Source organism: Chlorocebus sabaeus, chromosome 15 (genome assembly GCF_047675955.1).
Source record: "Chlorocebus sabaeus isolate Y175 chromosome 15, mChlSab1.0.hap1, whole genome shotgun sequence".
In the NCBI taxonomy this organism is placed as follows: Eukaryota; Metazoa; Chordata; class Mammalia; order Primates; family Cercopithecidae; genus Chlorocebus; species Chlorocebus sabaeus.
In genome coordinates this window covers 72,452,315-72,475,522 of record NC_132918.1, presented here as the reverse complement: position 1 = coordinate 72,475,522, position 23,208 = coordinate 72,452,315, and the positions used below count along the sequence as shown (strand labels likewise).

At 37.2% G+C, this 23,208-nt stretch overlaps 1 protein-coding gene across 9 annotated transcripts in view; it reads left to right on the top strand.

The window, feature by feature from the left end:
- Positions 1-23,208, top strand: part of NEK10 (NIMA related kinase 10) — a 266,215-nt gene that overhangs the window by 194,209 nt on the left and 48,798 nt on the right. For 4 of the 9 annotated variants that reach the window (XM_073023647.1, XM_038002934.2, XM_073023650.1 and 1 more), the window contains 5 exons: positions 2,028-2,211; positions 2,308-2,394; positions 5,260-5,314; positions 14,346-14,383; positions 14,483-14,623. In XM_073023647.1, the coding sequence (XP_072879748.1) occupies positions 2,028-2,211; positions 2,308-2,394; positions 5,260-5,314; positions 14,346-14,383; positions 14,483-14,623 (505 nt within the window). Of the gene's footprint in view, positions 1-2,027; positions 2,212-2,307; positions 2,395-5,259; positions 5,315-14,345; positions 14,384-14,482; positions 14,638-23,208 lie in introns of those variants that run through there. The other 5 variants (XM_073023648.1, XM_073023649.1, XM_038002935.2 and 2 more) reach the window with 2 other exon arrangements.

Here is a 23,208-nt window from a genome sequence, read left to right as displayed (position 1 = left end):
TCTCAATTCAAAAATTCTCCTTCATCTTTTTTAGCCTTGGTAATATTGACACATCTTGGGTGTAAAGCCCTTAAAAAGTTGCAGATGCCAGTTGTGGTCTTCAGGATAGGGTAGAAGATGATTTACTTCGAATAAAAACGGTCATAAAAAGGAAAAGGCCTTGAATTGGGTTTTTATTTCTATGCGAATTTCTAATAACTTCAGTGGAGGATAGTCAGAGGAAGAAGGGTTTTGTGGTTTGGGACCAAGAAAAGAGGAAGGCATGGAAGAAGTTGAGTTGGTTTTGCAATAAAGTTTTGAGCCTTAGAAAGAGCTCCTGGATTTGGTATCAAGGGTTGAGTGTGGCAGAGCTGAGGCTGGCCTTAGAGGCCCCGTACTAGCCTTAGGCATTGGAAAAATTTCTGAGTAGCACATATCTTTTGCCGGAGAGCGGCCAAAGCATTTCCCATCTCAGGTTGTAAGTTAGCCAACCAGGACCTCAGAAGCAGAAATTAGCAACTCAGAGTCATAAAACCACCTTTGAACATTTGATGTACTAATTATGGAAAATCAAAGTTAAAATACTTCTTCACCTGCAAATTAACTTCAACAAAACAAGGAGCTTGGTGAAACTTTGAAGAATCACTGAAAAGAATCTCAGGGAAAACAAAGTTTAAACAGCAATTGATCAGACAGTTTGCAATGCACAAATGTTTTTAATATTTTTAAAATCTTTTCATCTTACCTACAGAACATAAACATATGAAAGCTTTTAGAGGTTTACTTCTGACTCTAGTTATCCCTAAGAACTTAGGTTTACTTCATCTGCAAATTCTATTATTATGGAGTTTTTAGAAACCTGTGCCTTGAAGCTGTGTCATTTTAACTATAGGAAAAAAATAAAAAGCACATAAATCTGAAATAAAATAAGTCTGTCTCTCAAATGGGGATCACTGGGGCCTTTTAGTCAAGAAGTGCTAGGTAATTTGTGAGCAAATCATCTTGTACGCAATTCATAGAGGGAATTCTTTCCCCTTCAATAAATGCACCTTTTTCTTTCTTCTCACTCTCTGCCTGTTATCCTTTCCTCCATCATGGCCTTTCTTTGTCTTTTTGTCTACCTGTTCTGTAGCTTTGTTTTGTCAGCACTGTTTAGCCCCACAGCCTAAGAAGGCTCTTCACACTTGCTACAAATAGTCCCACACAATGAACGTCTTAGATTTTAGAGTTGCTTGGGTAAAGAAACAAGTGGTATTTTTACTGATTCATAGTCGTTCCTTCCGCACGGTCTTTTTGTTAGAAAAACGAAAACTTCCAGCATTAGTGGCTTTAATTTATTTTTATTGACCCTTGAGACATAATTTTTGCATTTTCTAATACTATTATTTAGGGAAATGTGCAATTACACAACCAGATTGATGACTTTGTAGTGCTATCATAATGGAAATGCATCCATCTGTTTTGGATGATTCAGGAGGACGCTGTGGCTGGTTCTACAGGGAGTGTTCCAGCCAGGCAGTAGTGTAGAGTCCCAAGTGGTTTGTAAGTTCTGTTCTCTGTAGCCCTTCTTTTTTTGGAAGACCTTGCCTCTCACTCTCCATGGCCTGGCTTTGTCTGCTACTAATTTTCCTGGAGTTTTGAAGAGAATAAGCCTTGCTTATTTGCTATGGTACTGAGAGGATTTGATAGCAAATATTTTTGAAAAAACTTAAAGGAGAGAAATTTCTCCTAAATTGATATAGTCTATTTCTTAGAAGTACATTCCCCCCCCCCACCCCCGCCCACTGGGTTGTATGGGCCTTTTCTACTGAGCACTCTTGCCACCTCCCTCCTTTTTGATCCAGTGTAGCTTATAGACTTGCATCTTTCTGTATTTATGGACTGAACAGATTGTGAAACAGGTGTGTAGGTGGAACTACTGATGCTTCTTCTGCATCAAACATTTATATCGATATTTGAAGCAGTTAATATATGTTCTAACAAGATTTAGGTCCTATAGAAGGAAGGATGGAGAAAGCGGCTATGAAAAACTGAATTTCTCTTTCCAGGAGACCTTTGAGAAGGCAAGCTTGAGTAGCAGCAGCAGTGGGGCAGCCAGCCTGAAAAGTGAACTTTCAGAAAGTGCAGACCTGCCCCCCGAAGGCTTCCAGGCCTCCTATGGTAAAGACGAAGACAGGGCCTGTGACGAAATCCTGTCAGATGATAACTTCAACCTGGAAAATACTGAGAAAGGTACTGCTAGTGGCAGCGTGTAAGCATGAATGCATTCTGAACTCCTTCCTGTTTCAAGACTTATTTGCGTTTTTATTGTTTTTAATTCATGTGCAGATATATATTCAGAGCTAGATGATGAATTGGACATTTCGGATAACTCCAGCAGCTCCAGTTCAAGCCCTCTGAAAGAATCTACATTCAGTAAGCTTTCTTTGATCAATTTGCCATTTGCGGGATTCCAGAAGACAGTGATTTGGAAATCGTACTTGAGTCAAGCAAATATCACCATATACGTAACCCAGTGGTTTGTTTTTCAGGTGCAATGCTAATTAGGACAGATGTGTCTGTCTCTCTGACAGAGCCCAAAGGTTAGCCAGCACAGTGGTTTTATATTTTCTCAGCTGTCAAATGAATAGTTTTATTATTTCTACCAGCAAATGCAGGCTCTAACTAGAGAATCAAAATATCTTGGAGACAGCCAAATAACCACAGGAGTAATGGACATGACCTTTTACGAGCCTGTTTGTTAGAGGAATTCAAAGTCTGTAGAAGAAATTGGTCTTGGTATAGACTAATTTTTGTACAATTTTAATTATATAAATCTAAAGGCCTGTGTTACATTTAAAACAATAAAACAAAAGAAATGTTTTTAGAGTTATAAAAAATATGACATATAAATTCAGTTCATAATGTTAATCTTGACTCTTAATTTAAAACAGTAAAGAAAGTCATACTGGGATATGGGAAAGAAAAGGAAAAGGTATATTTAGATGAAATTTAAAGTTTATAAAGAGAGATAGAATCAAACATACTCAACAAACCTGAAACTGAAAGAGAAGTTAAAATGGAAAATGAAGATAAACAATTTTTTTTGAAAAGAGTAAGTTGAGACCGGACGCAGTGGCTAATGCCTGTAATCCCAACACTTTGGGAGGCCGAGGCGGGTGGTTCACAAGGTCAGGAGATCGAGACCATCCTGGCTAACACAGTGAAACCCTGTCCCTACTAAAAATAGAAAAATTAGCCGGGCATGATGGTGGGCACCTGTAGTCCCAGCTACTCGGGAGGCTGAGGCAGGAGAATGGCGTGAAACCGGGAGCCGGATCTTGCAGTGAGCTGAGATGAGATGGTACCACTGCACTCCAGCCTGGGTGACAGAGAAAGACTCCATCTCAAAAAAAAAAAAAGAAAAGAAAAAAAGAGTAACTTGATAAAATATTAAAAACTGTAGGTAGAAATATTCTGAAATAAGTGAAAATAATTCTCTCTCTTCAGTGACTATACTATGAAAATCTCGTAAAAGAACATTTAAAATAGCCTCTCAAAGGATCAAAGTAGAACCCTAAGGATTTAGCTACATTCTTTGTCCTTTCCAAACTTAATTGGTCCATTGAAATGATAACTAGATGTTCCAGATTTTCTGGGACAACCCCAGTTTTCAATATTCTGTCCTATTTTCTCTGTAAATCCTTGCCTTCTAGGTGTATTAATTTACAATTGGGAAAACATGAAGCTCATATGGGAAAAATATTTATGCATATAAACATATATAACAAATTCCAGAAGAAATTTATTACTGACTGTTTTGAGATAAGTTCAGTGTTCTATATACCTGGCAGCAATGGTGGGAGGGTTACTGGGGAGGTAGGAAAGAGATGCTTGACCCTTAAATTTGCATGTGGTAACTTGGCAAGGATGGTTATGACATTTTATTGCATGACATTTTATTGTGTTTTGTTAGATATTAATAACAGGGTTGTTTTTGTTTGTTTAGACATTTGCTTTAGAAAAAAGCCCTTAAACAAACCTGACAAATAAATGACAATTTATAACATATTTTAGCTCATGTTTTCATAATCAAAGACAATTTTTACAGTATGTACAATTGCTCAGGTAACAGAAATTCAGCATTGTTTTTTGTTGATACTGTGGTTTGCCACGAATAAAGCCATGTTTGTTTCTTGAATGTTGTTTGACTGCTTTCATGCTACAGTGGCAGCAGAATTCAGTTGTGACAGACATAGTACGGCTTGCAAAGCCTAGAATATTTCCTACCTGCCATTTACAGAGAAAAGTTTGACCTTAGAACAATATGAGAGTGTTTATAGACAAAGCCATTCATGGAATATATATGTTCTTTATTATTTTGAATTTTATAAAAAACTTATTTAAATTTTTTTGATATATAATATTTGTTCCTATTTATGGATACTTGTGATATTTTGGTATTTGTATATAATGTGTAGTCATCAAATTACACATTGTATGGGTAATTCATATATTGATCACCTCAAACATTTATCATTTATTTGTGTTGGAAACATTTCAAATGTCCCCTTCTAGCTATTAAATATTCAATAAATTGTTAAACATTTTCTTTATCCATTCATCTGCGAATGGGTATTTAGTTTGATTTCGTATCCTGGCTGTTGTGAGTAGTGCTGCAATAAACACGAGAGTGGAGATATCTTTTTGATATACTAACTTCCCTTCTTTTGGATATATACCAGTAGTGGGATTGCTGGATCATATAGAAGTTCTGTTGTTAGTATTTTTAAGAGAATATTTATTTATTTATTTATTTATTTATTTATTTATTTATTTGATACGGAGTCTCACTCTGTCACCAGACTGGAGTGCAGTGGTGCAACTCGGCTCACTGCAACCTCCGCCTCCTCAGTTCAAGCGATTCTCCTGCCTTAGCCTCCTGAGTAGCTGGGACTACAGGCACGCTCCACCACACCCAGCTAATTTTTGTACTTTTTAATAGAGACAGGGTTTCACCATGTTGGCCAGGATGGTTTCACTTTCTTGACCTCGTGATTCACCCACCTCGGCTTCCCAAAGTGCTGGGATTACAGGTGTGAGCCACCACGCCTGGCCGAGAACCTTTATACTATTTTCCATAATGGCTACAGTAATTTACAGTCCCACCAACAGTGTATGAGTTCCCCTTTCTCTGCATCTTCACCAGCATTTGTTGTTCAGCATTGTTTTATTAAAACTTAAAAAACAAAAGATTTGCAGAGGAAATAATGTAAAGTTATTTCTATTTTCTCGTCTCAGACATTTTAAAGAGAAGTTTTAGTGCTTCAGGAGGAGAAAGACAGTCCCAAACAAGGTAGGTACAATTTGAGCTCCTAGAAATATTTTTTGATTTTGCAGAGCTGAGTTATTGATGGCTGAATTGAAACCTGATAGCCAGAAGTTTCCATGTGCCTGTGGAAATAGAAGGAGTTAGAGCTTACTTGCCCAGAACCATTTATAGTTCACCAAGTAGCATACTGAAACAGGTGCTAAACTTGAACTTGGGTCTTATTCTAGCTCTGCCTTTTTCTAGCTTCGTGACCTTGAGCAAATCAGTTAGCCTCGCTGAGCTCAAGGGTGGGCCAGCAGGGTAGGGCAGCTGTGCTCCATGAGGTCATGTGGAGCCCTGGTCTTATATCTTGTTCTTCCATATCCCCAGGGTATAGATTTCATCTTTTTGACCAATATGACTTATGAGACCATATCCTACCTCCAAGCCAGCAAGAAGAAGAAAGGGGAAGTAGAGGCACCCCTCTTTCTTTTAAGAATATGACCCAGATGTTATGCTCATCACTTCTGTTCACATACCATTGGCCAGAACTTCCTCATATGACCACAACTAGTTGCAAGGGAAGGTGGAATATGTTTGGGAGATTATCTTTTAAAAGCAAAGTAAAATTCTTATTTTAGGACAGCTCGCTGTGTCAGTGACAGTTGTTTCTGAGAGTAGGGACTGAAACAAAACTATTAGAATGAGCCTTCTGCAAGTTCTCCTGACCTTCATGGGGGCCCCTTCACTGGCACTGGGTGAGATCAGAGGGAGCAGAAACTTGATTGCAATGTTCCAGAGGCAGACATAGGAGGCATTTAAGAAGTTGAGAAAATGAGCTGGGAGAGTGAGCTGGTGGGGAATGTTTGATGGAAAAGGACCTCTTAGAATCAGGATGAACTCAGGGCATTTGGGACAGAGGAAGGAGAAGAGACTAATGGAGAGGAGAGATTAGAGAGGAAAAGAGATAACTGACAGTGTACAGTTGCAACATAGACCACAGCCAGAGGAGTAGGCCTGGAAAAGATGAGTGGCAACTCCTTCTTTGTGTCTGAAGAAAGGGAGGTAAAGATAAAATTAAGCTAGAGAAATAGAGAAAGGGAGATCGAGGAAGAATATACTTTATGGTTTCTGTATATTATTATTATTATTATTATAATTATTAAGATAAAATCTCATTCTGTCACCCAGGCTGTAGTGCAGTGGCATGATCTCAGCTCACTGCAACCTCTGCCTTCTGGGTTCAAGTGATTCTCCTGCCTCCACCTCCTGAGTAGCTGAGATTACAGGTGCCTGCCACCATGCCTGGCTAATTTTTGTATTTTTAGGAGAGATGGGGTTTCACCATGTTGGCCAGGCTGGTCTTGAACTCCTGACCTCAGGTGATCCACCCACCTTAGACTCCCAACGTGCTGGGATTACAGGCATTCACCACTGTGCCCAGCTGGTTTCTATGTATTAGATGATATTCTAGGCCACAGATGAGAGGACTGTCTAGATTTGAGGAGTATATTCAGCTAGGAGCAGTCAATGTTGAGATAAGAACTGAGCAGAGAATGGAGGAAGGACTGCCAGACTGCGCTGAGGCTGGGGCACCTGTTGAGGTTGGGCCACATATAAGTGGTGATGCCAGGCAGGGGTCTTCAAAGCTGTGGGATGACTCCCACTCAGGAGGTGGCAGCATCTGTGTGATGAAACGCTAAGGCTGCGATGTGCTATAGCAGGCATGGCTTTTTGGATACAAGCAAAGGAGCCTGACTCTAGCTAACTTATATGACCGGGGTTTCTTTAGAAGGCATTATGGGGCTTGTGTAATTTAGACTCTGGAGGATCAAGCTTGGGAAGGCATACGAGTCAGTTCAGTCCCTGAAATCTATAAAGGAGATATTTTTGGGAGGCTTGTAAGGACAGGAGAACTCTGGGACAAATAAACTCCCAGTTTGTTTATTCCATTCTCACGTCACCTTTCTTAGGATTCAAAATCCTGAGAGAGAGAGAGAGCCAGATTGACCTGGCTGGGATCAGGTGCCTGTTTACTGCCTTGAGGAGAGCTGAGATCCTTGACTAGTCCATCAGGGGTGCTTGCTGAAGGGAGCCGGTGTTAGTACTGGGCAGCCTCAATGGAACCATCTGGATCTATCTCTGGGTTTGAGGGTGCTGGGAATCGCATAATGTAAATGAAGTTCAGAAGAGCCTGCTCAGCAAATTCCTGGGGGATTCAGTTAGGTGACAAAGGAAGGTTCCTATAGACAAATCGTTTTCTTGTTTAGTCAAAGGTGTATCACTGATACATTTACCTTCTTCAAATGAAGACCAGGAGGAGTTAGGATGGAGACTTTTAATTTCCTAACTTTTTCCCCGTGTTTCTGGGAATAAAAACCCAAGAAAATCTTTTCGATAGGGGGTGTGATCTGTCAGAAAGATATTCAAGAAAACCTTATAAGACCTCATGGCGTTCTTTAGTGGGCAAAAGTGCAAAGCAGTCATGGTCAGAAGTAATGGGGAGGGCAGGGGAAAGAAAAGTAGTCCAAAATGCCAAAGAGAACCACAATGGGTGTTTGTGGGGACTGGAGATCTGAGTTAAAAGATCCTCCAAAGGATCTTTAGGGCTTGCTAGTACCCAACACTCCCCACTTACTGACTTTCTATCACTAACAAAGCAAGTATTTTAGTTCAAAAGTAAATTATGACATATGTTGTACTCCCAATTAAGTGAATTTTCTATTAAAATGAAAATTTCCAATCAGATGAATGTAGGTATCTTGGCCCTGTCAAAAATAATTCTATTCTTTTTTTGAAAGGATCCATGGAAAATTGTCTGATTTGCACAAATTGGTTGATGTCCACCCCTTCAAAAACAAACAAAAACCCAATATGGTCTATATCTTTTAGGGCTTGAGATGGTTTTTAAAAAGTTAGTCATTAACTAAATACTTTAAAACAAATTGGGTAAGCTAGAATCAGCAGAAAGGCAAAGTTTAATCTGAAGATCATTGAAACAGGGTTATAGAACAAGCCTTAACTTGGGGTTATGACCAAGTCAACAGATGGACATGGAAAGTGGCCCACACATTGAAGTTGATATTTTGGAAAGTATGTTCCAAGGTGAACAGGACCCTAAGCAACATTTGCAAAATTGTGCCATGACATGTGGTAATACAGTGTGACATGCTACCAGGGAACACAGGTTTGTTTAAGACAAGCTCTCTTCCTTCATGGAGCTCACAGTGAAATGGAAAGACAAGGGCAGACTTCAGAAGAAAATAAATGATAAAAGACAGCCTTTGATTTATGCCAAATAAGAGGAGAGAAAATTAATAACTTTTGACTCCCTCCCAGGTAATCCCCGGGGCTTCTCTGAATTAAAAGGAGACAATACCAAAATGTATTTATAATTCTTTAAAGAATGTTAAATAAAGCTAAAGTTATTTGCAATCTAATTTGTTTAGGATTTTTCTGGGTTTCTTTGTTTATTAATGTGAAATGTGAACCCATCCTGCAAAATATTTAGAAGCTAAATAAGAAGTTTGAATATAAAAGGAGATAGCAAAGCTGCATAATAGAATAAAAATAAATTGAAAATCGAGCCTGTAGAGGGTTTTCTGTTGTTGTTGTTGTTGTTGTTGTTTCCTATTCTGTGCCATGTATAAAATGGTATAACAATTACAAGGAGACCCTGGGCAGCTCTTCCACTTGGGGACCCTTACTGGCTCTTTAAAAAGGCCCAATGAGAGAAGTCACAGGGAAGGACATATGTGTTCTGACCACAGCCTCCAAAATATAGAAGTCAGATGTGGCCCTGGCTAAATATTAATGGTACTAAGAGAAAGCTTAAGCATAAATTCTTAACTTTGGTCAGATATTAGATATCAGGAGCCAGATTTAAACCAATTGCCTGCTGAATAACTAACATAACTCCCTAATAACTTAGGATATGCTTTTGGGCAAATGATCCAGACAAATGGATAAAACATGAGCAAATGGAACTAGGAGGGATAGCCCCTGCCCCCTTAGAGACGTTTTGAAGTCTCAGGGCTGGAGAACAATATTAGAACTGGAAGGCACCTGGGAATCCAAGCCATCATTAGTTGATAAAAGTTTTTTTGAGGAATATAGTTAATGGCAAGATCAAGGGAGGAATAAGCCCCAATTTCTTTGAAATTTCCAACTTTAATCATTTTCAAATTTGAAATGAAATCTTTTATATCTATTACTATTTGCTAGGAAGGCATTAAGAATCGGCTTGACTTTTACCAGTTTTTATGTGGGTTTCGTAGGCTGACCTAGTATATACACATTGAGGATTCTAATTCAGCAAGTCATAGCATATTATTTCAACTTATAAATAAAACATTCTCTACAGTGGAACTTGATAATGCTCACGGGGGCTTCAGCCTCTTTATCACATATGCTCAGGTCCTAGTAAAGTTTAGTCATTGTTTTACAACCATCTTAAGAACCTTCATTCATTTATTTAATTGATGGATATGTATTGCTGTGTGCCGGGTATGTGCCAAACTATGCCTAATTCATCTTTGCCTTCTCCAGGGCACAGTGTATTGCACATAGGTACCAACCTACAGATACTGATTAATGAATAGATGAATGATTGTTATCTTAGTGTAAATTCTTTATCTCATTACCAAGGACTGAAATCTTGCCTACTGACAGCCTTTGCCATAGCCACAGCTTAAGGCACATTTTTTTTTTTTTTTAAAGGGATCCTGTTGCTCAGGCAACAAGATTTCTCCATGTCTGCTTGCCTCCTGTTGCCAAGGCAACAGGGTATAGTTGGCAGGCTGGTTTGAGACACTGGATGTTTGTGGTATCAAAGATGCCTGTGGTTCACAACTTTTTTGATTCGTCAGTGTATGCATAATTGTATTTGACAGTGTGCTCCTAAGTCTAAGTCTTTTTTTTTTTTTTTGAGACGGAGTTTTGCTCTTTTGCCCTGGCTGGAGTGCAGTGCGCCATCTCAGCTCACTGCAACCTCTGCCCGCTGGGTTCAAGCAGTTCTCCTGCCCCAACCTCCCTAGTAGCTGGGATTATAGGCACCTGCCACCACACCCAGCTAATTTTTGAATTTTTAGTAGAGATGAGGTTTTGCCATGTTGTCCAGGCTGGTCTCGACCTCCTGACTTGAGGTGATCCACCGCCTGGGCCTCCCAAAATGGTAGGATTACAGGCATGAGCCACCCTGCCAGGCCTCTAAGTCTTTATATGTAAAGATGATTGTGGAGGTTTGTGACCATTCAGCATCATACTTGTGACTGGAAAGACCTTGTGTATTTTCAGGACCTGTGGATCTTGCCTCCTAAAAGCAGAAGTCTTGCTTATTTTTACTTGTAGCTCTTCTCCCTCCATCTTTTTCATAATCTGTATCTGGTTTTACTTTGGAGGAATTAATACTGCATGATTACTCCTTGCTAGAATCAACCTGGCCCATCTGCCAATGTCACACTCCAGCAGTCTTAACAAAAACAAACAAAAAAAACGCATAGTAAGACCACTTTGTTTCTTTTCTGTGATAGTTCTATACTTTCCTGGTTTATTGCTCGTTTGTTATGAGATATGTTATTTGGGTGCAAGGGGATAGGCACAGGAGCATTATACTACTTTGTTGTCATGATACCAACTCTATTAACATTATAGATAAATAGGAGAACTCAAAGCTACATAATGTTGCTTATTCACACAGGATGTATGTATGAATGTCACTGCCTGAAAGAGAGCTTCAGCTATAAAATGCTCATTAGCTAACGTGGTGTGGTTGCAGTAGTTTCAGAAGGCATTACCTTACTATTGTAAGCCAAACCTCTCATTTCATAAGGTTTAATTATTTTTATCAATATCAAATAGCATTGATACTTTTCACAATTGAATTAAATGATGGAATACACTTATAATGCATGTGAAAATGTTTTCTTTGTTCAGATATATATTTCAAGGAATTCCTATGAGAGATGAAATTTTAGGGCTTCGTCTTCTTCTTGGCCAGGACTCTGCTGGTAAAATAATTATCTAAATAATTCACCTTGCTCTTGACTTAATTCAGTGAAAAGTCTATTTAAAAAATTACAAAGCTACTTCCTGGATTATTCACTTTATCTGTTAGTGTTTTGGGGTGGAAGTTGTAGGCTAACACTCATTTTCAGCACTTCAGTTTCTCTTTTGCCTTATTAATTCCAGATGAGGTCATACTAGGTCTGAAGAGAGCTGGAAGGGATGGCCTTTTAGAATTCTTTCAGCCTTCTATTTTTCTGAAATTCTTCCATCAACCTGAAGTGCTGTTGGTCAATGCCCATTTCAAAATTTTCAGAGAACACAAACTATAATAATATATTAAGCCTCTTCACCAGAAACTATTTCTGGAATGTTCTCTGTGTGAAACCACTTTGGTGTATTTTCCAGCTTGTGGTACGATGGGGACACCACCCTCTGTAGCCATAATGCTCTGTTGGGCATAAACATTCAATGTGGTTCAATCTAGAGGCAGTCTTCCCCCAGGCTCTGCATAATTTCAATCGTTTGTCCATCTGTGAACCCAACAATTGCATAGTTAAAAGCTGTCACTTCTGGTCACAATGAGTCTGTTCTATTTTGAAATTTCAGATGACTATATTTTCTTGCGGTTAGTGATATAATTTCCAGAGAAATTGACATTTATTTTCTGCTATCTCTATGCAATCTTTTAAATCCCAAGACTGTGGAAACTATTTATTTTCACCATCCCATCTCAGTGTCCAACATGGTGGCTATATATTGTGGGCACTTAATAAATATTTCTCGAATGAATGAATGAATGTGTAATGGTTCTTTTTAAAGATTCCCTGAAGTTTATCAAAGAGTAATTTAAAATTATATAAAGGAATAGCAGAGGCAGCAGCAACTTAGCATTGTCAGGGTGTTCTATGTCACATATCCCACTAGCACACATTATGCATAGCATTTGCTAATACGTAAAAATGTTTGAAATGTTAGATTCTTCAGATCATCTGAAACAGTCATCTTGCAAACTCATCATGTGAGTGATTATCAGCTTTTCAAGAACATGAATAACCTGACGGATACAAGTTTGCCTCCAGTTGCATTTGTATTCACTTTTTAAGAGAGTGGGATTCAGGAGGTATTGCAGGTTTAGCAGCTACCTGGCATGAATGTAGTAAGTGTATGGAGACAATGACCAACACTTAAGGAAGGGCAGACCACATCGTTAAGTGTGGAGGCCACTAGGCACATGTGACTCTTGAGCAGCTGAAATGTGGCCAGTGCAACTGAGGGACTGAATTTTCAATTTCATTTGAGATTAATTAAGATGTAAAATAATAAGATATCTCAATTTTTATATGTTGAAATAATATTTTGGATATTTTTGATTAAATAAAATAGATTGATTTCACTGTATTCTTTTTACTTTTTTAAAAATCTGGCTACCAGAAAACTTAAAATTATGTTTGATGCTTACAACCAGTTTCTATTGGACAGTGCTAGCCTCATCTAGAAGGCTAAGGGGCAAAGTTATTCGGAAAGCATTTGCTGGGATCTGGCATTTGTGCAGGCATACGAGGAGCTGGAACAGATGTTCTGCTGCTCAGCTCAGCCCTGAGGTTGTCCTGCCTACACATGGGCACTGCTGTGATCATGTCTCTTTTCAAACTTTCTGAGGGCAGGATCAGCTTCATTTCTTTTTTTAAACACGCTCCTTATCTCAGGGTTAGGGAAAGTATATAAACTGTTAAAGGCTGGCAGGTTCCATTTACTTTTCAAGGCTCTGGAACCTTGAGCTCAGAATGGAACAGAATATATTGTGGGATCAAGAGAGTACTAGCCTGGTGAGGATCAAGAGGGAATGGAAAGGAACAGGGAAGAAACTCATAAGTGGATACAAAGATTTTGGTATTATTCTAGTGCTTAAATTGGGTGGTAGGTAAATGAGTGCCAATTTTGTTACGCTTAATAACTCAGGTAGGTGTTGCATGCATGTATCAAAAAATCTATGATTAAAACAAAAGGGTTGGGACAACAGACTTATCAGCCATGTTTACTTGTATTTAAATTCCTGTATTTATTCCTACTTAACAAATACCTATCATGTGCCTTATACATAGTAGATGTATGATATATTTTTGTTGGATTGCATTAAGTTTAAGAATGATTCTTACAACTTGTCAGGGCACAGATGTTTCTTATTTCATTCCAGAAAACTATTAAAAAATTGGTTCTAGGCTGGGCGTGGTTGTTCACACCTGTAATCCCAGCACTTTGGGAGGCCGAGGTGGGTGGATCACGAGGTTCATCCTGGCTAACACAGTGAAACCCCGTCTTTACTAAAAGTACAAAAAAATTAGCCGGGCATGGTGGCAGGCACCCGTAGTCCCAGCTACTCAGGAGGCTGAGGCAGGAGAATGGTGTGAACCCAGGAGGTGGAGGTTTCAATGAGCTGAGATCGCGCCACTGCACTCCAGCCTGGGTTACAGAGCGAGAGTCATCTCAAAAAAAAATTGGTTACAGTGGAAAAAAAAGGCTGAAGGTGATTTACACATATCCCTGGTACAGTCTAAGGTCACCTCCAAGGCAAACAAGGGATGTTAATAACACTGGCAACTTTAGGAAAGATAATTATTTTCAATGCAAAAAAAATTTTATAGGAAGAGGAATAAGGTTTTTTTTGTTTGTTTTTTTTTTGTTTTTTTTTTTTTTTTTTTAATAGAGCAGGAACAAATCATAGAAAATACTGTATATAACATTTAAATCTTATATCCTTTTAGTGCAAAATCATATTTCGAGTTTAAGTGTAACAAGAAAATTATTCAGGATCATAAGAGTTAGGCTCTTAGTCATACTTAGAGCCTAAGAAACAACTGTGGTGGGATGATTCTGCCATTTGTCAGTAGAATGTCAATTGTACCGTGTGTTGCAATATATTTATTTCCCTCTTAATTAAACTCTTGAGAGCATCTTGAGGGAAAATAATCTTTATTAATCTTTATAATGTAGCCATAGCAAGATGTAGGCTCTTAGTTTGTCAAATCCAACTTGAACAAGTCATTCTAATGGCCTGTAATTCTATTTTCAGGGACTTCACTGGAGGAACAGGATCAAGACCAAGACCAGGTAACTTAGTGTTGATAGCAATAAAATCAAACACAACTCTCTAAAATTCAATGTAATTTATGTTACAGTTTCATATCTTTCCCCCTTTTATTTCTTCAGCTTTGCTGCCTCTTGACCTGCTTCTGAAAGTGCCACCCCTCATGCTCAGGGCCCACATTAAGGAACTAGAGGCCGAGTTAGTGACAGGGTGGCAGTCTCATAGCCTTCCTGCTGTGATTCTTCGAAATCTCAAAGATCATGGTAGTACTTACTAGATCACATTGATGTTAAGCACACAATGGGCAAATGCAGAATTATAGTTGGACCTGAGATGTCTGAACGATGCTTGGGTGGTAATTTTAATACAAACAGCAGGAGAATTCTGCCTTGTTTGTTCACCATTATTAGTTTGGCGATTTGATGATAACAAAATGCCTTCTGTGTTCACTGTCGATTGAAGTATTATAGACTGTTTTTTCCAAAATTTGCATTTCTGCCATAGTGGGAATGTTAGCCAGTTGACCTACTGATGCTTCAAGTACATACCTACAAACAAAAAAATAGTAACCATGTTTTACAAAGGTATTTCTGTAAACTCTACACCTACATGATACATGTAGAATGAAGAGAGTAAGTCATATATTTTTTCTATCTCCTCTACCCTTACACAAATAATTATTTTTTACTTATTTATGTTTCTTTTTTTTCTTTTTTGAGACAGAATCTCACTCTGTCACTCATGCTGGAGTGCAGTGGCACGATCTCGGCTCACTGCAACCTCCACCTCCCAGGTTCAAGCGATTCTCCTAACTCAGCCTCCTGAGTAGCTGGGATTACAGGTGCCTGCCACCACGCCCAGCTATTTTTGTGTTTTAGTATAGATGGGGTTTCACCATGTTGGCCAGGCTGGCCTTGAACTCTTGACCTCAGGTGATCCACCCACGATTAAAATGACATATCACATTGTTTCCCTAATAATTGAAAAATTATAGATACTTAAACATAAAAGTTTATAATAAAGGTTTGGGAAGAATGTGTTCATTAATGTTTCTAATTTTTGTTAAAGAGGACCAAAGTCCATCAGTAACATTAAAATTATTAGCTAAACCTAGACAATTCAGTAAAAAGTTTAATGATTATGCTTTTATCATGTGTGTGAGTGTACAACTCTTGAACATAGAGTTCTACTTTACTATTGGTTAATTTGGGATTATTGTTTAATGATATTTTCACCTCAGCCTCCTTGATTTACATTCTTTTGTAGAGCTAATGTGCATAGTGAATATAGGCAAATTGACTGTAATATTAGCCCATGTCTCCACATTTATTAAATTTGCTTTGGATGAGTTATTGACAGTTTGAGGCCATTACAATGTCAGCATAGATGCCAAAAATGATGGTTTTATTAAGATGCCTGAAACTATCATGTTGACCATGCTCTGCTTCTGTTATTTTGGCAAAGGTAAGTTCAAAATATAAATATGAAATTAAGATGATTGTTATTAATTGATGTTATAACAACAAGAATGGAACACACATATATATGTAAGCAATTGGCAGTTCTGTTGTAATCCATATTAGAAATTCTTTTTCCTAAACAGTATGTTGACTTAGTTCAGTGCAAGACTTGATTTTATGTCAGTGACACTGATCAGATCTGTGGACCTTTAAACAAACTGTTTTCATTATGGCCCATTTTACATACATTTCTTTCTTATCCCTACAGTTTGCTATATCATCTAATTCTTTAAACTCTGCTAATTCATATATTGTTAAAACTTATATCAGAATACACAAAAGCATTTTTTTTTTTGAGACAGAGTCTCACTGTGTTGCCCAGGCTTGAGTGCAGTAGTATGATCTCAGCTCACTGAAGCCTCTGCCTCCTGGGTTCAAGCAATTCTCCTGTCTCCGCCTCCCTAGTAGCTGGGATTACAGGTGCTCACTACCATGCCTGGCTAATTTTTGTATTTTTAGTAGAGACGAGGTTTCATCATGTTGTCAAGACTGGTCTCTAACTCCTGACCTCAAGTAATCCACCCACCTCAGCCTCCCAAAGTGCTGGAATTACAGGTGTGAGCCACCACTCCTGGCCATTTTAAGTGTTATCAGTGAGTGCTACATTTTATACATAAAAGGAGTGGTTAGGTTTTACTAATATTGTAGAACACATTAATTCACAAGGGAACATTTGGGTTACCACCTGAGAGTTATTCTACTTTTGTGTCACAAAATGAGACCTTTATTTTTCTCAACCTTAATATGAAGGTTTTTTCCATTAATTATAAAACTCATACCTTTTAAGTGTTGCAAGTAAATTTGGATGATTGGTTGCTTTATCAAATTATAAATAGCTGGTGCCAGTACCATTCACTTAGGTCACTGCATCTGCAAATCATGCTCTAATCCAGTCATTACCTTGGTATCTCTGTCTTAACTAAAATATAAAGAGGTGACATTAATCTGGTATTCCAACAATAAAGTAGTATGTTTGGACCAAGGTGTCATGAGCCATTGTTAGTCCTGTCAGTAGTGAGTTATACCTTAAGTATTTGTTGTGAAAAATAGGTAAAGCACTTAAATTTGTGAATGATTTATTTTTTGTTGTTAAATAAGCTGATTATATTAGTGTTTTTTCATTGACTTAACATTTGGTTTTGCTTTCTTGGATAGAAGGAAACATGTTGGAACTTACGCATAACCAACATTTACAGCCCTGTATTGCCTAAATGTTCTGGAAAAAATCACAGAAAGGGGAGAATTTTGCCAAAATCAGGGCATTCCCCCAGGAATATATCTAATATGTGACCATTATTTTCCATGTATTATGGCAGAATACAGGGTTAGAACCATTATTTTAGAATGCCAAGTGGCTATATTGTAATATGATCTTGCCTGTGTGGTACTCTAAAAGCTGAACCTCTAGGTTCATGTTGTGGTAATAACAGCAGTACCTCCAAACTCTTCTAGAACAAATAACAGTGAAACTATTTTACCTTACTTGTATTAAAAACCCCCTTGTTCTATCTTTTAATACTAACTAAATTGTATCAATAATTTATTTTCTACAAATTATTTGGATTAAATAATAGATTGCAATTCCCTGCCAATAGACAACTTAGGAATTCATATACTATACAAATGAAAATATTAACAGTAATTAATATGAATAACTGAATGAAAAAACATTTTTAACATGTTAATTATTTTAGCTCTGTTTTCCCAATTTTAGTCACTAGTGAATTACCATGGTACAAATTTGCCTATATCTGAGAACTATATATATTATTATTTCCTTAATATTTTTCTTTACATTGACTAACTAAATTTAAATTCATTTTTAGAGGAAAGTTGTTATTATTTCTGTAAATGAGAACCAGTATAGTATCACTTGCCATAAGTAGATGACCATGGTAAAAGTAAATACAAATCTAAGAAAGACAACATTAAATTCCAAGTAGATATTGTTGTCTGCTTATCCTGAGGTCTGTTGTCTTTGCTGTAAAGAAACATTGCCTCATATTTGAGAAATGGTGAAAACATGCTTGCATGATACTGAAACTTAATCCTTGATATAAACAACAGAAAGAAAACTATAAAAGGAATACCTTTCCTACTGGACTACTTAATACCTGATATACCTACTAATGCAATTAGGCAGTGTAGGTGTCCCATGCCTTGGGAAACTCATTTCTTTAAAAATAGATTGATTCTGTGGCCTATAAAGTCAAATCAGTTAATCAAATAACTGAATATTACCAAGTATTTGGAACTGGGGAAAAAGGTCTCAGGTCTGTCTTGTATAAAAAAAGAAATAATCGTTTCCTTTCAAGGCAAGGGAAATGGTATATATTTGTGAAAATTAAATTATACAAAAATATAACACAGGAAACATGTTCTTTGTCAAGTACCTACTAAAATGGTATGGATTCTTTTAGTGTGGGTCAAATGTAAATTTTTGGGTGTGTAGGTCAAACCTAAATTGTCAAGTGCAAATGTAATGTCAACTAAAAATATGGCCTAATTTGACCAATTAATGCTGACATTTTCCCCTCCCTTGCTCAGGTTTTTATTTAGACAGCACATGACACCCAGGCACTGAACCGGTGTATGGATATTCTTATGTGCTGCATTTTTAATAGAAATTGTCACTTTATATTTCTGGACCCTTAATTATGTTTTCTTATTGGATGACTATGAATCTATTTTTATGCTTCCATTTTGTTAGTAAAGGCAGATCTAAGTCAAATTGTCAATTTTTTTTTTTTTTGCTCAAATATTCTAGAAAGCATAGCTAACATTCTAGTTGTCCTTATATGAACAACTTTTAGTAGTTTCAAGTTAATCATTAACATCAAGTACTTAAAACTCATCTTCACAATTGCCAAAGTGATTTAAGTACATACCTTCTTTTATTATGTTGCATAGCATTTTTAATCATATAAAAATTTGCTCACAGATTTTAGCCAAAACTTCTATGATACTAGTCTATACTATATAACTTGGCATATAATTATATACAATGTTGGGATTTGTGAAGTATTAGTTATGTTTTCCAACCATACTGTAAGCATTTTCATTGCAGCTTTTATAGATATAGGCGTATCTCATAGATAACTGCAGTTTCCGTTCCGGCCAACAGCAATAAAGCAAATATCACAATTAAATATGTTACATGACTTTTTTTGGTTCTCCAATGTACATAAAGGTTATGTTTACACTATACTAAGTCTATTAAGTGCACAATAACATTATGTCTAAAATATATATAACTGTAATTAAAAATGCCTTGTTGCTAAAAAGTGCTAAAGATCATCTGAGACTTTAACAAGTCGTAATCATTTTGCTGGTGGAGGGTCTTGTCTCCATGTAGATGGCTGCAGATTGATCGGGTTGGTGGTTGCTAAAGATTGGGGTGGTTGTAGCAATTTTGTAAAATAAGATAACAATGAAGTTTGCTCAGTCAATTCAGTCTTTCACAAAAGTTTCTCTGTAGCGTGCGATGCTGTTTGGTAGCATCTTACTCACAGTAGAACTTCTTACAAAAACTGGAGTCAGTCTCCTGAAACCTACTGCTGCTTTATGAACTAAATTTATAGACTATTCTAAATTATTTGTTGCCATTTCAACAATGTTCATGGCATCTTTACCAGGAGTAGATTCCATCACAAGAAACCACTTTCGTTGCTCATCCCTAAGAAGCAACTGCTCATCCATTCAAGTTTTATCATGAGACTACAGCAATTCAGTCACGTCTTCAGTCTCTACTTCTAATTCTAGTTTTCTTGCTGTTTCTACTACATTTGCAATTACTACTTCTACTGAGGTTTTAAACCCCTCAAAGTCATCCATGAGAGTTGGAACCAACTTCTTCCAAACTCCTGTTACTGTTGATATTTTGACCATTAATCATATATATTTTTTTATTTTTTTTAAAATTTTTTCCATAAGTTATTGGGATACAATTCTTTAGTGGTGATTTGTGAGATTTTGGTGCACCCATTACCTGAGAAGTATACACTGCACCATTTTTGTAGTCTTCTATTCCTCACCCGCTTCTCACTCTTCCCCCCAAGTCCCTAAAGTCCATTGTATCATTCTCATGCCTTTGCATCCTTATAGCTTAGCTCCCTCATATCAGTAAGAAGATATGATGTTTGATTTTCCATTCCTGAGTTACTTCACTTAGAATAATAGTCTCCAATCTCATCCAGGTCACTGCAAATGCTGTTAATTCATTCTTTTTTCATGGCTGAGTAGTAGTCCATCATATATATATGATCTATCTATCTATATGATATATATATCTCTATATGATATGTATCTCTATATATCTCTATGATATATATCTATATATCTATATATGATATATATCTATATATATATGATGTATATAACTGATATATATATATATATATATCAGTTTCTTTATCCACTCATTGGTTGATGGGCATTTGGGTTGGTTCCACGATTTTGCAACTGTGAATTGTGGCTACAAACATGCATGTGCAAGTATCTTTTTTGTATTATGATTTCTTTTCCTCTGGTTAGATACCCAGTAGTGGGATTGCTGGCTTAAAGAACTTTTAGTTCTTTAAGGAATCTCCACACTATTTTCCATGGTGACGTACTAGTTTACATTCCCACCAGCAGTGAAGAAGTGTTTCCTGATCACTGCATTCATGCCAATATCTACTGTTTTCTGATTTTTTGATTATGACCCTCTTGCAGGAGAAAGGTGGTATCGCATTGTGGTTTTGATTTGCATTTCCCTGCTCATTAGTGATGTTGAATGTTTTTTCATATGTTCATTGGCCATTTGAGTGTCTTCTTTTGAGAATTGTCTATTCATGTCTTTGGCCTACTTTTTGATAGCATTGTTTTTTACTTACTGATTTTTTTGAGTTTATTGTAGATTCTAGATATTAGTCCTTTGTCACATTTATAGATTGTGAAGATTTTCTCCCAATCTGTGGGTTGTTTATTTACTCTGCTGACTGTTCCTTTTGCCATGCAAAAGCTCTATAGTTTAATTAGGTCCCAGTTATTTACCTTTGTTTTTATTGCATTTGCTTTTAGTTTCTTGGTCATTAAATCCTTGCCTAAGCCAACCTCTAGAAGGATTTTTCCAAGGTTATCTTCTAGAATTTTTATAGTTTCAGGTCGTAGGTTTAAGTCCTTAATCCATCTTGAGTTGATTTTTGTATAGGGTGAGAGACGAGGATCCAGTTTCTTTTCCTACATGTGGCTAGCCAATTATCCCAGCACCATTTGTTGAAAAGGGTGTCCTTTCCCCACTTTATGTTTTTGTTTGCTTTGTTGAAGATCGGTTGGTAAGTATTTGGGTTTATTTCTGGGTTCTCTTTTCTGTTCCATTGGTCTATGTACCTATTTTATACCAGTACCATGCTGTTTTGGTGACTATGGCCTTATAGTATAGTTTGAAATCAGGTAGTGTGATGCCTCCAGATTTGTTCTTTTTGCTTAGTCTTGCTTTGGCTATGCAGACTCCTTTTTGGTTCCATATGAATTTTAGAATTATTTTTTCTAATTCTGTGAAGAATGATGGTGGTATTTTGATGGGGATTGCATTGAATTTATAGACTGTTTTTGGCAGTATGGTCATTTTCACAGTATTGATTCTACTCATCCCCAAGCATCAGATGTGTTTCCATTTGTTTGTGTGAGCTATGATTTCTTTTAGCAGTGTTTTGTGGTTTTCCTTGTAGAGGTCTTTCGACTTCTTGGTTAGTTATATTCCTAAGTATTTTTATTTTATTTATTGTTTTGAGACAGAGTCTCACTCTGTTGCCAGACTGGAGTGCAGTGGTGCAATTTTGGCTCACTGCAACCTCCACCTCCCAAGTTCAGGTGATTCTCTTGCCTCTATCTCCCGAATAGCTGGGACTACAGGTGTGTGCTACCATGGCCAGCTGATTTTTGTATTTTTAGTAGACACAGGGTTTCACCATGTTGGCCAGGATGGTCTCGATCTCTTGACCTCGTGATCTGCCCGTCTTGGTCTCCCAAACTGCTGGGATTACAGGTGTGAGCCACCACGCCCAGCCAGTGTTTATATTTTTTGCAGCTATTGTGAAAGGAATTGAGTTCTTGATTTGATTTTCCACTTGGTTGCTGTTGGTGTATAGAAGAACTACTGATTTGTGTACATTAATCTTGTATCTGGAAAATTTGCTGAATTCTTTTATCAGTTCTAGGAGCTTTCTGGAGGAGTCTTTAGGATTTTCAAGGTAAATGATCGTATTGTCAGCAAACAGTGACAGTTTGACTTCCTCTTTACTGATTTGGATGCCCTTTATTTCCTTCTCTTGCCTGACTGCTCCGACTAGGACTTCCAGTACTACGTTGAAGAGGAGTGGTGAGAATGGGCATCCTTGTCTTGTTCCAGTTCTCTGAGAGAATACTTTCAACTTTTCCCCATTCAGTATTATGTTGGCTGTGTGTTTGTCATAGATGGCTTTTATTACATTGAGGTATGTCCCTTGTATGCCAATTTTGCTGAGAGTTTTAATCATAAAGGGATGCTGGATTTTGTTGAATGCTTTTTTCTACATGTATCGTGATGATCATTTGATTTTTGTTTTTAATTCTGTTTATGTGGTATATCACATTTATTGACTTGTGTATTTTAAACCATCCCAGTATCCCTGGTATGAGACCCACTTGATTATAGTGGATCGTCTTCTTGATATGTTGTTGGATTTGGTTAGCTAGTATTTTGTTAAGGATTTTAGCATCTATGTTCATCAAGGATTTCGGTCTATAGTTTTCTTTTTTGGTTATGATCTGTCCTGGTTTTTGTATTAGGGTGTTGCTGGCTTCATAGAATGAATTAGGGAGTGTTCCCTCTTTCTCTGTCTTATGGAATAGTGTCAAAAGGATTGGTACCAATTCTTTGAATGTCTGGTAGAATTCTGCTGTGAATCCCTCTGGTCCTGGACCATTTTTTTGTTGATAATTTTTAAATTACCATTTCAATCTCGCTGCTTGTTATTGGTCTGTTCAGGATATTTAATTCTTCCTGATTTAAGCTAGGAGGGTTGTATTTTTCTAGGAATTTATCCATCTCTTCTGGATTTTCTAGTTTATGTGCATAAAGGTGTTCATAGTAACCTTGAATGATCTTTTGTATTTCAGTAGTGTCTGTTGTAATATCTCATGTTTTGTTTCTTAGTGAGGTCATTTGGATTTTCTCTCTTCTTTTCTTGATTAATCTTTCTCATGGTCTATCAATTTTATTTATATTTTCAAAGAATTAGCTTTTTGTTTCATGTATCTTTTGTATATTTTTTGTTTCAATTTCATTTAGTTCTGCTTTGATCTTG